We start from the raw sequence: 15,469 nt of genomic DNA, 5'->3' as shown, positions 1-15,469 counted from the left end.
CACTGATTCTATCTAAGAAAAAAAATGTGAGTACACATTATATTTATGTGCGCGTGGCTTTACAAAGTCCTGCACGAGGTTAAATAAATTTTACTAAAGGACTGCGTGACTGCTCAGTTTAAATGTTCCCCCTCCCTCACCTCCCTCCCCTCCGTATCTCTACGCCCCTGTCTTCAACTTTAACATTGAGAATAACGTTATCACATTTTTGGTGTTCGTAATTATAATGATAAAGCACGTCAGCTTTAGATTTCTGATTATTTTCACCGCGTTAGAACAATCTGATTTGGTGGCGTGATAACTCGCTGTCTTAATCACTGGTCGCTCAAGTCAACTGACCTCTAGGGCGGGGGGAAATCGATTTCAAATGACGCAAACGTTAGCCGAGCAATTAAGGCTGCTAATGAGATGTAGTTTATTTTGAGAGGATAGGTATGAACTCTATTGTTTGCTAATGATGAACTGGTTGCAACGTCAGGGGCGGATCCTATATATACGCACCTATGTATATGCACCTTTATAAATTATATATCTATATGTGTGTTCATATACATAGAGCGTTAATTTAAGCCCCCCCCCCACACACACACACACATACACACACCCTATTTTCGTCCCCCACGCTTTATTTGTCAGTTCCCCGTTTCCCCAACCCTTTATGTTTCCGTCGCCCCGAGTCGCCCATTTCTCCCCCCCCCCCTTCCATCCCTATGTATTCGCCACACCTCTTCCCCTCCCCCACCCAACATTCTGTTTGAGAATAAAAAATGTGAGTACAAATTATATTTGTGTGCGCGTGGCTTTACAAAGTCTTGCATGAGGTTAAATAAATTTTACTAAAAGACTGCGTGACTGCTCAGTTTAAATACTCACCCCCCTCCCCCCCCCCTGTCGAAATCATTAAGCTTCCAGCATCGTAGCGTGCCAAACGGAAACTCTACCCTATAATAGATGTAGGTAACGATAACGCCGCGTTATTATTCTTACGTACGCTGATATACGGGTCTGTTCACTGAGTCGGGAGCCATACACGTAAAACCCTACACCATTTTTCCTGTATACATGCACATATAACCTCCACTGAAGATTGACAATAGGGGTGGAAGGACGGCATCGCTCGGATACCGGATGTTAACACGTTCTTTAACGAGCGCGACTCCAAAATGGACTCGTCCGTTTAGAGTTTAGTGTTTATACACATCGCTTCCTGCTGCCTGTTGGGCTGAGGCCACACCCAACACAAATTTACGTTGAGCAAACGTTGGCCAAATGCTTTTCTCGCGAATATTACACGCACGTGAGCTCATTATGGGTGTCCTTTTTTGTTGCCATATTATCGTATTCGGAGACGTAAATATAAACTTTACGCCCAACGATAAAAGTGCATCAGTACAACTACCAGTTTGAATTGAATGATGTTTTTTTAATTGCATTTCCCCCGCACTAAGCTAACTACGTTACTGATCAGAATTCTTGGATGGCTCAACCCCCTCCCCCCCCCCATCTCACACCCCACCCTCCCAGTTAACATGGATGAATGTGAGTGCCCCAAAAGAGTGTAATTTTCTTTTTAAATTAGCCTCTACGACGCATGACTTGCCCGGCCCAATGCGTTGGTCTGCAGTAGGGAAATCCTACAGGGAGCTTGTCGGTCTAATAGGTTCGTTTGCCCAACTCCCCCACCCCCCGGTCTTCTCCCCCGGGTGCCACCATTAAGGCTAGTATGGATTAGCTCCGAGATCCGGTGACTGCTCGCCCCTACCCTTATATTAGATCCCGTGCATTCTGGGAAAATTGCTTGATGTTCCCTTGTTGATAGGGTCCCACTTTAATAAAGATTCTCAACTAAATTAAGGGGCATGTTTTCTAACAAACATTATATTGTTATATTTTAAGTAATCACCTTCTTTAAGTCACTTCAAAATAACCGTATGCAGAATTTGAAACGAAAATTAACGTAGACATATAATTTGCCTAGTAAGCAGGGGTCGGCGTGGTTGAGTCGGTAAAGCTCATGGTTGCTAAACCGAAAAATCTCGAGTTCGAATCCTCGGGCAGATGAGGTTCGTTAGCTGGGGACACGTCCTCCTATGAAAGACAACTCCAAATTCAAACTACTGCTGCCTTGTAGTTTGTTCTTGGTTGGACAAAGGCTATGGAAGCAAATCCAAAAAGAAAAGCAGACTGAAATCGGAGTCAATGGCCTCAATGGCGCATGACCAGTTGACACCTTAGTTGTGATGGAGGCGTGGTCGAGTCGGCAAAAGCACTTGGTTGATAAATTCGAGAAAGTCTCGTGTTCAAACCATCTGGCTCGATCCCTCCCAACACTAAAAATTAAGAACGAAGAAGAAGAAGCCTAGTAAGCACATAAAGTATGGTTATAACATTTATAATTCAAATGTTCATTTTTCAACAAATCAAATCATATTCCTTCAATCCTATATACTTTTCTTATATTGAGTTATTTTTCTAGATGATAAGGACAACTAAATGCTACATCAAAAGTAAACCAACGTTAAAAAGAGATTATCTTTTCAACTTAGAAATGAGATTCTGTTTTTTTAACGACTCCCTTCGTATTTCAATTTTAACTTCATATTTACGCATGTTCCCGTGAGTCATAAATTGAGAACCTTCGATCTAAACTGTAAACCACAAAAAAACATATTTTACATTCAACTTCCAGTTTCAAAAGAAACCACGAGCTCTTCACAATAGAAAACCAAAAAAAATTATTCCGTCTTCAGGATAACTAGATACATTATTTAGCTGGAGGCAAATTTCTTCTAACTCAATACAGCACGCAAATTAAATGGGTCAAAAACGTATAGATGGAATAGCTCAACAAGAATCCCAAGCCAAGCTCAACTCAAGAGTTGTGGGCCTTGTGGTTCAAAAATATTTACTCAAAAAACATATCAATCGTCTGGCAATCATGTAAAAAATATTCTGCTGAATTTTAATTTAATAAATTACACCCTGCTCAGCCTCAACTGTAATTTCTCGGCAAGTGATTTTTTTTTTAAATTTCTGGTTCTTCTCCACTTTAATTTTTTGTAAATTTTTAAAGGGACGTCTGTTAAGGGACGTCTTTGAAAAAAACTTATGACGTTTGGTTGGCCGTTTGAGAAATTGCAGGCTTTCGTGTTTTCTTCAATTTTTTCATCTTGTGGCATCGCAACTCCGAATCTATACTAGATCTAGATCTATAATTTAATTGTGGCAACACATTTTTTGCTTATAACTTCTAGGCCTGGAAGAAATAACTATGGGTTTTAAATGGGGGACTAATGAATCAATGCTGAGTCGTTTGTGTACCCAAAAAAGCAGCTCAGAACCGATTCATTCATAGTAAACAACCTGATCACATGACCGGCAGCCACTCAAATAAAGGTAAATTTTAAACTATATATGCATAAATATATATATATATAGAGAGAGGCCCTTTATAATATATATATATATATATATATATATATATATATATATATATATATATATATATATATATATACATATATATATATATATATATATATATATATATATATATATATATATATATATATATATATATATATATATATATATATATTTATGTATGTATATATATATATATATATATTTATATATGTATATATATACATGTACATGCTTATACAAATATATATATTCACACTTTTTGGATAGTATATAGCAACTGTCATTTATTATAACTCTGCGTGTTTGCGTGCGTGTGTATGTGTGTGTGAACGATTGTGTGTGTGTGTGTGTGTGCGTGCGTTAGTGTGTGTGTGTGTGCGGGTGTGTGCGTGCGCGCGCGCGATATGTTACGATATGTCTTGCACTCGACGTTGTACGAGAGAATGCTAATATATTGTTGACCAACAAACATTAGCCGAAAGTGATGGACCTATACTGTTTTTTATTGTTATTTTTAACCACATATTTTAAATGCATTTCGTTTCTCCGATTTCTGAATAATTAAGATAAAAAAATTCTTAAGTTTTTTTTTTTTTTTTGTATTAATTTTGGAAATAAGTACTAGACGATTAAATATGAGGACGTGTTTTCAGTTTACCTAAAAAAAAATAAGCATTTGGCATGTGTCGTTAGCTTCACTAACAACTATCTTTAGATGGAGGCCTAACATTTGTAATCTAACAAAGGCTTTAGTTGGAGAATGTCAGGGTTAGGATAGTCAGCCTTGGGTGGCAAGATTGTCATGGCTGGTTCTCGAATGTTCTGCGCACGTCTGCCCGTGTCTGCCCATGATGTATGCTAGCCAGATTTGTGCTAACACATTTTTATCGTAAGATTTTTAAACAGGTCACAGCGTGGACAGCAGAAGGATAATCTGTCTCTGTATTTCAAATTATCCTTTGTTTAAATGTGTCTCTACCTTTCAAATTATCCTTTGTTTAAATGTGTCTCTACCTTTCAAATTATCCTTTGTTTAAATGTGTCTCTACCTTTCAAATTATCCTTTGTTTAAATGTGTCTCTACCTTTCAAATTATCCTTTGTTTAAATGTGTCTCTACCTTTCAAATTATCATTTGTTTAAATGTGTCTCTACCTTTCAAATTATCATTTGTTTAAATGTGTCTCTACCTTTCAAATTATCCTTTGTTTAAATGTGTCTCTACTTTTCAAATTATCATTTGTTTAAATGTGTCTCTACCTTTCAAATTATCATTTGTTTAAATGTGTCTCTACCTTTCAAATTATCATTTGTTTAAATGTGTCTCTACCTTTCAAATTATCCTTTGTTTAAATGTGTCTCTACCTTTCAAATTATTCTTTGTTTAAATGTGTCTCTACCTTTCAAATTATCCTTTGTTTAAATGTGTCTCTACCTTTCAAATTATCCTTTGTTTAAATGTGTCTCTACCTTTCAAATTATCCTTTGTTTAAATGTGTCTCTACCTTTCAAATTATCCTTTGTTTAAATGTGTCTCTACCTTTCAAATTATCCTTTGTTTAAATGTGTCTCTACCTTTCAAATTATCATTTGTTTAAATGTGTCTCTACCTTTCAAATTATCATTTGTTTAAATGTGTCTCTACCTTTCAAATTATCCTTTGTTTAAATGTGTCTCTACTTTTCAAATTATCATTTGTTTAAATGTGTCTCTTCCTTTCAAATTATCATTTGTTTAAATGTGTCTCTACCTTTCAAATTATCATTTGTTTAAATGTGTCTCTACCTTTCAAATTATCCTTTGTTTAAATGTGTCTCTACCTTTCAAATTATTCTTTGTTTAAATGTGTCTCTACCTTTCAAATTATCCTTTGTTTAAATGTGTCTCTACCTTTCAAATTATCCTTTGTTTAAATGTGTCTCTACCTTTCAAATTATCCTTTGTTTAAATGTGTCTCTACCTTTCAAATTATCCTTTGTTTAAATGTGTCTCTACCTTTCAAATTATCCTTTGTTTAAATGTGTCTCTACCTTTCAAATTATCATATGTTTAAATGTGTCTCTACCTTTCAAATTATCATTTGTTTAAATGTGTCTCTACCTTAAACAAATTATCCTTTGTTTAAATGTGTCTCTACTTTTCAAATTATCATTTGTTTAAATGTGTCTCTACCTTTCAAATTATCATTTGTTTAAATGTGTCTCTACCTTTCAAATTATCATTTGTTTAAATGTGTCTCTACCTTTCAAATTATCCTTTGTTTAAATGTGTCTCTACCTTTCAAATTATTCTTTGTTTAAATGTGTCTCTACCTTTCAAATTATCCTTTGTTTAAATGTGTCTCCACCTTTCAAATTATCCTTTGTTTAAATGTGTCTCTACCTTTCAAATTATCATTTGTTTAAATGTGTCTCTACCTTTCAAATTATCCTTTGTTTAAATGTGTCTCTACCTTTCAAATTATCCTTTGTTTAAATGTGTCTCTACCTTTCAAATTATCATTTGTTTAAATGTGTCTCTACCTTTCAAATTATCATTTGTTTAAATGTGTCTCTACCTTTCAAATTATCCTTTGTTTAAATGTGTCTCTACTTTTCAAATTATCATTTGTTTAAATGTGTCTCTACCTTTCAAATTATCCTTTGTTTAAATGTGTCTCTACTTTTCAAATTATCATTTGTTTAAATGTGTCTCTACCTTTCAAATTATCATTTGTTTAAATGTGTCTCTACCTTTCAAATTATCATTTGTTTAAATGTGTCTCTACCTTTCAAATTATCCTTTGTTTAAATGTGTCTCTACCTTTCAAATTATTCTTTGTTTAAATGTGTCTCTACCTTTCAAATTATCCTTTGTTTAAATGTGTCTCTACCTTTCAAATTATCCTTTGTTTAAATGTGTCTCTACCTTTCAAATTATCCTTTGTTTAAATGTGTCTCTACCTTTCAAATTATCCTTTGTTTAAATGTGTCTCTACCTTTCAAATTATCCTTTGTTTAAATGTGTCTCTACCTTTCAAATTATCATTTGTTTAAATGTGTCTCTACCTTTCAAATTATCATTTGTTTAAATGTGTCTCTACCTTTCAAATTATCCTTTGTTTAAATGTGTCTCTACTTTTCAAATTATCATTTGTTTAAATGTGTCTCTTCCTTTCAAATTATCATTTGTTTAAATGTGTCTCTACCTTTCAAATTATCATTTGTTTAAATGTGTCTCTACCTTTCAAATTATCCTTTGTTTAAATGTGTCTCTACCTTTCAAATTATTCTTTGTTTAAATGTGTCTCTACCTTTCAAATTATCCTTTGTTTAAATGTGTCTCTACCTTTCAAATTATCCTTTGTTTAAATGTGTCTCTACCTTTCAAATTATCCTTTGTTTAAATGTGTCTCTACCTTTCAAATTATCCTTTGTTTAAATGTGTCTCTACCTTTCAAATTATCCTTTGTTTAAATGTGTCTCTACCTTTCAAATTATCATATGTTTAAATGTGTCTCTACCTTTCAAATTATCATTTGTTTAAATGTGTCTCTACCTTAAACAAATTATCCTTTGTTTAAATGTGTCTCTACTTTTCAAATTATCATTTGTTTAAATGTGTCTCTACCTTTCAAATTATCATTTGTTTAAATGTGTCTCTACCTTTCAAATTATCATTTGTTTAAATGTGTCTCTACCTTTCAAATTATCCTTTGTTTAAATGTGTCTCTACCTTTCAAATTATTCTTTGTTTAAATGTGTCTCTACCTTTCAAATTATCCTTTGTTTAAATGTGTCTCCACCTTTCAAATTATCCTTTGTTTAAATGTGTCTCTACCTTTCAAATTATCATTTGTTTAAATGTGTCTCTACCTTTCAAATTATCCTTTGTTTAAATGTGTCTCTACCTTTCAAATTATCCTTTGTTTAAATGTGTCTCTACCTTTCAAATTATCATTTGTTTAAATGTGTCTCTACCTTTCAAATTATCATTTGTTTAAATGTGTCTCTACCTTTCAAATTATCCTTTGTTTAAATGTGTCTCTACTTTTCAAATTATCATTTGTTTAAATGTGTCTCTACCTTTCAAATTATCATTTGTTTAAATGTGTCTCTACCTTTCAAATTATCATTTGTTTAAATGTGTCTCTACCTTTCAAATTATCCTTTGTTTAAATGTGTCTCTACCTTTCAAATTATTCTTTGTTTAAATGTGTCTCTACCTTTCAAATTATCCTTTGTTTAAATGTGTCTCTACCTTTCAAATTATCCTTTGTTTAAATGTGTCTCTACCTTTCAAATTATCATTTGTTTAAATGTGTCTCTACCTTTCAAATTATCCTTTGTTTAAATGTGTCTCTACCTTTTAAATTATCATTTGTTTAAATGTGTCTCTACCTTTCAAATTATCCTTTGTTTGAATGTTTCTCTACCTGTCAAATTATTTTTTGTTTAAATGTGTCTCTACCGTTCAAATTATTTTTTGTTTAAATGTGTCTCTACCTTTCAAATTATCATTTGTTTTAATGTGTCTCTACTTTCAAATTATCATTTGTTTAAATGTGTCTCTACCTTTCGAAATATCTTGTTTAAATGTGTCTCTACCTTTCAAAACATCCTGTGTTCAAATGTGTTTCTGCCTTTAGAATGCACCTGTTGAAAACATATATCTACTTTTCAGAATGTCTCTGATGAAAATATCTCTACCTTTCAGAATGTCTAATGTTAAAATGTCCCTAACATAAACATCTATACCTTTCAAAATGTCCCTAACAAAAACATCTCTACTTTTCAGAATGTCCCTTTCAAAAATATATCTCTACCTTTTAAAATGTCTAATGTTATAAATGTTCCTAACGTAAACATATCTTTTAAAATGTCTATTGTTAAATTAACACAGATGAAAACATTTCTCAACATTTCAGAATGTCCCCCTCGAAGATTTGGACAAAACTGTATGTACGACTGCCACTGTTTGAACCCAGAGGAATCCTGCAACTCGGCCACGGGCTCGTGTGTGTCAGGGTGTGCCTGGGGGTGGGGCGGCCACGACTGCCAACTACGTAAGTGTCAAGCAGAAGTAGAGCTGTCTTGCTTTCTTCTCACAGCTTTTTAGTTACCCTTGTTACATTATGTCTTGTTGGTTATTGTTACGTCCCTTGTTTCATGTATAATAGAGTAATGTCCCTTGAGTGTTCAGTGTGTTCACGTTGATGTGTAACTGATGTGTACGTGAGGCGGATGTGTACATGTAAGTTTGTGAACTAAGATGAACCTTGAGACAAGACTTGTCTTCTAAGGTGTCTCGTGTGAATAGTAATAAAGTACTAAAGTTAACTCGAAAAAGTGTGTTGTTCCAAACGATAGAATCAAGAACTGTAACAGTCCTAATTTGTTTTTGTCAACGTTTCTGATTTTATAGTTTGTAGGTATCCTAATTTTCATTTTTTTTATTTTGTGTATGTCATAATTCGTTAGTTATTATAGTTTCCGTTGTTATAATTTGTAATTGTCATAGCATGTCATAATTAGTTAGTTGTCATATTTTGTAGTTCTCACGATGTGTTTTTGCTGTCCAAGTTTATTAGTTGCATGATTTGTTAGCTTTCATAGTTTCTTAGTTATCACGTGTTTCTAATCCGAGTTTGTTAGTTGTCGAGATTTGTTAGTTGTTATAGTTTGTTAGTGTGTGTGGGGAGGGGGGTGTTTAGATAAAATAGGAGTGTGAAACAAATGACCAAATCATATAGGAGAGTTAAATGACCAGGTCTAAATTGCCTGAAAGAAAAATAAGAACCAAATCAGAGATTTAGAAACTGACGAAATCACACAATGGCGATTAGTTAAATTAGTTATGGGTCTTTTTATTATAGTAGCGTCACGATTATCAAATGCTAAACAACATTTTTCTTTGTACGGGGGAGGGGGGTTGGTATATTAAACTGAATAAAGACGAACATCAGCGAATAAAAAATTACATTTTTTTTCTTAAATTCTCAAATTTTTGGTTGGGAGCTTGGGAATGCTAAAATTGGAGGCGAGAAGAGGAGAAAAAAATGTAATTGAACTGTGTTTTATTGACAGCGGTACCTTGTGATGCTAATCGATATGGGTGGGAGTGTACACAAACGTGCATGTGTGTGAATCCCCGACACTGCGACAGGTTCACCGGCCCCAACAAGAGCTGTACCTGCAAGCCAGGGTTCTTCAACCCCCCTATTTGTGAGCCAGGTATGTGAAGATTACATTCTTCAGCGAAGTAAGAAATTAGTATTGGTCTTGTTGGAAGCGGAGCAAGGACTATAGGATTTACATCGGCCAAATTATGTTACATTCTTCAGCGAACTAAGAAATTAAGAAATTGTTTCTTGTTGGAAGCGGAGCAAGGACTATAGGACTTACATCGGCCAAATTATGTTACATTCATCAGCGAAGTAAGAAATTAGTATTGTTTCTGTTGGAAGTGGAGCAAGGACTATAGGATTTACATCGGCCAAATTGACGTTATATTTACCTACAAAGTAAGAAATTAGTATTGTTTCTGTTGGAAGCGGAGCAAGGACTATAGGACTTACATCGGCCAAATTATGTTACATTCATCAGCGAACTAAGAAATTAGTATTGTTTCTGTTGGAAGTGGAGCAAGGACTATAAGATTTACATCGGCCAAATTGACGTTATATTTACCTACAAAGTAAGATATTAGTATTGTTTCTTGTTGGAAGCGGAGCAAGGACTACAGGATTTACATCGGCCCAATTATGTTACATTCATCAGCGAACTAAGAAATTAGTATTGTTTCTGTTGGAAGTGGAGCAAGGACTATAGGATTTACATCGGCCAAATTGACGTTATATTTACCTACAAAGTAAGAAATTAGTATTGTTTCTGTTGGAAGTGGAGCAAGGACTATAGGATTTACATCGGCCCAATTATGTTACATTCATCAGCAAACTAAGAAATTAGTATTGTTTCTGTTGGAAGTGGAGCAAGGACTATAGGATTTACATCGGCCAAATTGACGTTATATTTACCTACAAAGTAAGAAATTAGTATTGTTTCTGTTGGAAGTGGAGCAAGGACTATAGGATTTACATCGGCCCAATTATGTTACATTCATCAGCGAAGTAAGAAATTTGTATTGTTTTTGTTGAAAGCGGAGCAAGGACTATAGGATTTACATCGGCCAAATTGACGTTATATTTACCTACAAAGTAAGATATTAGTATTGTTCTTGTTGAAAGTGGAGCAAGGACTAAAGGATTTACATCGGCCAAACTATTTTACATTTATAGCGAAGTACGTAATTGGTACTGTTCTTGAAGAAAGCCAAGCATGGACTATATGATTTACATCGGCCAAACTATTTTACATTTATATCGAAGTACAAAATTGGTATTGTTGTTGAAGAAAGCCAAGCTAGGACTATAGGATTTACATCGGCCCAATTGAAGAGAACCGCCCAGAATCTGCTGGAGAGGTGTAGCTGCAGTTCTTCACCCCTCAGGGGCTTCGCGAGAATAACTTACTAACCTAAAACTTTCTAACTTTGTTGTGATTGTTCTGTTTAAATTAATGAACGTTAGATTTCTACTTTGAATTTTTTTTTAAACATGTAACTTTTTTAAAACGAATCTTTAAAAATATTTTACGACGATGTTTTTAGTCAATTAGTTAAAAAAAAACATTTAACACTTTTTTGTGTTGTTGCACAACTGTTTGCAAAAATCCCATGCGTTCTGTCATTGGCAACCTTTCAGTGAATGCACCAACGATTATTAGCTTCGACAACCAGAAAGTCAACCCGGGGGAGCCAAGCAGGTTTAACTGTACCATCGCAGCCTACCCCGTCCCCAGTGAGAACGACATTCAGCTCAAAGGTCCCGGGGGTAGGAGGATCAGCATCATCACATCCAGCTTGAACAAGGACTCGAATGTATTCGCCAGGACGACGACATTTGAGGTAATATGTTCATAACATTTGAGGTAATAAGCTCACAACAGTTGAGGTAATAAGCTCTAATAAGCTCACAACATTAGAGGTAATATGTTCATAACAATTGAGGTAATAAGCTCACAACATTTAACGTAATTAGCTCACAAAATTAGAGGTAATTAGCTCACATTTGAGGTAATAAGCTCGAATAAGCTCACGATATTTGAGGTAATAAGCTCACAACATTTAACGTAATTAGCTCACAAAATTAGAGGTAATAAGCTTAGATTTGAGGTAATAAGCTCTAATAAGCTCACGATATATTTTAGGTAATTAGCTCACAAGATTTTGAGGTATTAAGCTCACAATATTCCTTTCTTCTAGCTCAAAACATTCCATTCTATAAGCTGCTAGCTTTCAAATGTAGCAAATATTAGCTTTCTCCCAGAACTTAAAATAAACTGGAGTTTACAATTGACCATTAATTTTATCATTATTATCTTTTCTCTTTCGTTCCTCAGACACATGGAGGGTCAGAGGCGTAGCGACCCTTCCGGCGCCTGGGGACAAACTTTCGATTTGCACCCCCCCCCCCCTCAAACTTTCGATTTGTTTTTCCAACCCATTTTGGCGCCCCCCTAAGTTCGGCGCCCGGGGACATGTGTGTCCCCCCGCCACCCCCCACCCCCCTCGCGACGCCTCTGTGGGGGGCGACATAGAAAGCTCCCTCCATTTGTGTCAGTCTCCGGTCATTAATATTCATATTAATTTAGCCTACGATAAAAAAAAATTGTGTAGCCTAAGCCCATATGATGTAATGGGTGACAGCTCGCGCTTAATAGATGTCACACCCCTCTTCTGTACAGGATTGACTTTTTAGAGGAGACGGGTCACACACAAAAACAACAAATAGATGCCACACACCCCTCTTCCGAGCAGCGTTAACTACCCTCTTCACTCGAGTTTCTTTCATGTATCCCCCCCCCCCCCTTTCAAGCGAAATGGAATTTATATAGAAAATGTATACTTTTACAAGTGTCCGCCCCCTCTCCCCTCCCCATGAAAAATTTAGTCTGAAAGAAACCCCGCTCTTCACTGTATCAAACAAGAGCAAGCAGCAGAGGCTACAGACAAAACAAACTCTTGGAACAGGAGAGTGCAACGGCACAGGCTACAGACAAAACAAACTCTTGGAACAGGAGAGTGCAACGGCACAGGCTACAGACAAAACAAACTTCTAAAGCTGGAGAGTGCAACAGCACAGGCTTCAGACAAAACAAACTTCTAAAGCTGGAGAGTGCAACGGCACAGGCTACAGCCAAAACAAACTTCTAAAGCTGGAGAGTGCAACAGCACAGGCTACAGACAAAACAAACTCCTGGAACAGGAGAGTGCAACGGCACAGGCTACAGACAAAACAAACTTCTAAAGCTGGAGAGTGCAACAGCACAGGCTACAGACAAAACAAACTCTTGGAACAGGAGAGTGCAACGGCACAGGCTACAGACAAAACAAACTCTTGGAACAGGAGAGTGCAACGGCACAGGCTACAGACAAAACAAACTTCTAAAGCTGGAGAGTGCAACAGCACAGGCTACAGACAAAACAAACTCTTGGAACAGGAGAGTGCAACGGCACAGGCTACAGACAAAACAAACTCTTGGAACAGGAGAGTGCAACAGCACAGGCTACAGACAAAACAAACTCCTGGAACTGGAGAGTGCAACAGCACAGTCGTCTTCCATTAGCCGCTGAGACAGTTCTCATAATGGAACTGACCTTCGTCCTCCATTTTTTAGGGGGGGGGGGGCGGTGATTCCTGCTTTACGCCCCCCCCCCCCCCCCCCCCCACCATCACCCTCCCTTCCCAGCTCGCTGTGTTTTCCCCATGCAAAATTATTCACATTAGCAATAAAGAAGATGGACAGACAATATATTGATCTGCCCAAGCTTTCTCGCATTCATGGGTCGTTGTTTTTTTTTTTTTTTAATGAAGTTTCATTACTTGCGCGTTGAAATTGTGCTAAAATCTAACCACGCTGGGTATGGGTTACTCCAAGTAACGTATTGAGAGTTACTCCAAGTAACGTATTAACTGATTTTAGAAGCGTATTTTTATTAATTAAAAGTAAAGTCACCTTTTTGGTCAATCGCGCAGGTGAAGTAGAGTTCATTCGGTTCTGTGACCTCGGCATATGATGGGATTGTGTTATATATCCCAGCCGCCTTTACTTTCCCTAACGCTAGAGTTGTAACCATAACAGCCGCCTTTACTCTCTTAAAACTAGTACTGTACCCATCAAAGATGATGGTCTTATGGTCGTCGCGTTAACTCAAGTCAGGGTCCCAAACTCGAGTCTAACTGCCCGACCATGCTGCCCCATTTTTTTTATTCAAACCTGATGGTCCAGGAAGCAGATAAAGTAGAGTTTACATGTTCTCAGAACTTGTATTATGAAACGTATAGTATAGCACCGCGCCCAGCCACAATACTTTAACCCTTTAGGGTTAGCTAGACCAAACTATCAGAAATCAGTAAAATAAAAGAGAAAAAATGCTCACCATTCTAATGCTGACCTAACCTCAAAAAACATTTCTCCAATCTTAAACCCAATCAACAGATTCTGAATCTGTAGAGTTGTAGGATTATCCCCTTTCCGCCAACAGATTAAGAAAATATTTTTTCTTAATTAAAAAAAAAAGAATGTTTGGATTCTTTTAGGAGCTCTTCACTATGAAGTTTTTTTTACAAAACTAATGGCAAATGCACTATGGAAAAATTGGGTTTTATGATAAAGCCCTAGGGCCAGCCTAATCTAAGTTGGGCTGACAAAGAAAATCTAATTTTAAGCCCTAAAACAGCTAAGGGGAAAAAATGTTTGATTTTTTTTTTCTAGGTTTCAGTCGTGCGACCGAGTGAGAAGTATACGTGCTATTTTAAGACCATTGCCGGGACGGCGGAGCTTACCATGGTGGCCAAGGTGTATGGTAGGTCAAATTGCTGCTGTGCTTGGTTGAATATGTCTGGCAATACAGTTTGTGAAGAGTGAAGTTTGTGGTTGATATTTTTTTTTCTGTTGTGGATGTTGTTGTTTTTTGTTGTTGTTTTTTTCCTTTTTTTGTGGGTGGGGGGGGGGGATTTTTCAACAGGAAGTGGCGCTGTACTCTATTTTCGATTCCTATTTTGATAACTTTATAACATATTCACATATAAAGCACCAAATTCTAAGACCTTTCCGCCTCTGTGTGTTTCCTCGAAAAACGAACTGTTTCCTCACCAACTTACCAGCCATTTCTTTAGCCCCATTCCACTGGAGGTGTCACTACAACTGTATCTGATATATGTGAATATACGTGAAAGTTTAGGGGAGTCCGATGCCACTTTATTATCAAAAGTTTACAATAAAATATAGGAAAATTTCGCTTTGGTGTCACCCGCTCGAATGGTGTCACCCGGTGCGACGCCACTTAATTGTGCTTGTTGTTCTAAAACACCGAGGAAATATCAGAACATACTTACTATTGTTTAAAGGTGCCATTACGAAAACAAAATGATTATTAGGTACTTTTGAAGGGTTCCCAGAAAAATTCGCAATGGAAAAAATGCGCAACTTAAAAACTGCGCAAACAAAAAAAAAATGCGCTTTTCGACTCAATTTATTAATACATCTTAATTTGGTCATATTTCATGAGAAAATGTTTTATTAAGCTACAACGTATTCGTGGATATTTTTGTCTAACGTCTATAAATTATCTTTTTTTATGTCCCTTGCTTATGATATAGTGCGCTTTTTTCCGTTGCGCATTTTGCTGATCGCCCTTTTGTGGCTTCGAGCTAAAAAAAATTGAAAAGTGCAAGCTTTGTGGTCAGGCCGTGCACATGTCAATCAAACAAAGAGAGCTACATGGGCACAGAAAAACGATTTTATTTTCATCTCAAACTTGCGGAATTTTTTTATTTTTGATAATCTATATATATAATTCTCTTCTGGGATCAGTTAGAAAACAAGCTGCAAGCGCGCCTTTGCAGTCCCCTCTCTTCCTCTCTATCACTTCCACCCCCACCCCACCCCCACATGATCTGGTGAGCGGTGTTCACTCTGTTTACATTTTACAATCACAGAGAC

At 36.1% G+C, this 15,469-nt stretch overlaps 1 protein-coding gene across 1 annotated transcript in view; it reads left to right on the top strand.

The window, feature by feature from the left end:
- Positions 1–15,469, top strand: part of LOC131942608 (receptor-type tyrosine-protein phosphatase mu) — a 92,355-nt gene that overhangs the window by 51,173 nt on the left and 25,713 nt on the right. The window contains exons 5-8 of the mRNA XM_059302494.1: positions 8,332–8,469; positions 9,491–9,637; positions 11,167–11,369; positions 14,240–14,330. Coding sequence (XP_059158477.1) covers positions 8,332–8,469; positions 9,491–9,637; positions 11,167–11,369; positions 14,240–14,330 — 579 coding nt within the window. The remainder of the gene's footprint in view (positions 1–8,331; positions 8,470–9,490; positions 9,638–11,166; positions 11,370–14,239; positions 14,331–15,469) is intronic.

Source organism: Physella acuta, unplaced genomic scaffold (assembly GCF_028476545.2).
Source record: "Physella acuta isolate Inbredline_101_S28 unplaced genomic scaffold, ASM2847654v3 ptg000414l, whole genome shotgun sequence".
NCBI lineage: Eukaryota > Metazoa > Mollusca > Gastropoda > Physidae > Physella > Physella acuta.
The sequence above is the reverse complement of the archived record's forward strand: the minus strand, read 5'-3'. Positions and strand labels throughout refer to the sequence as shown.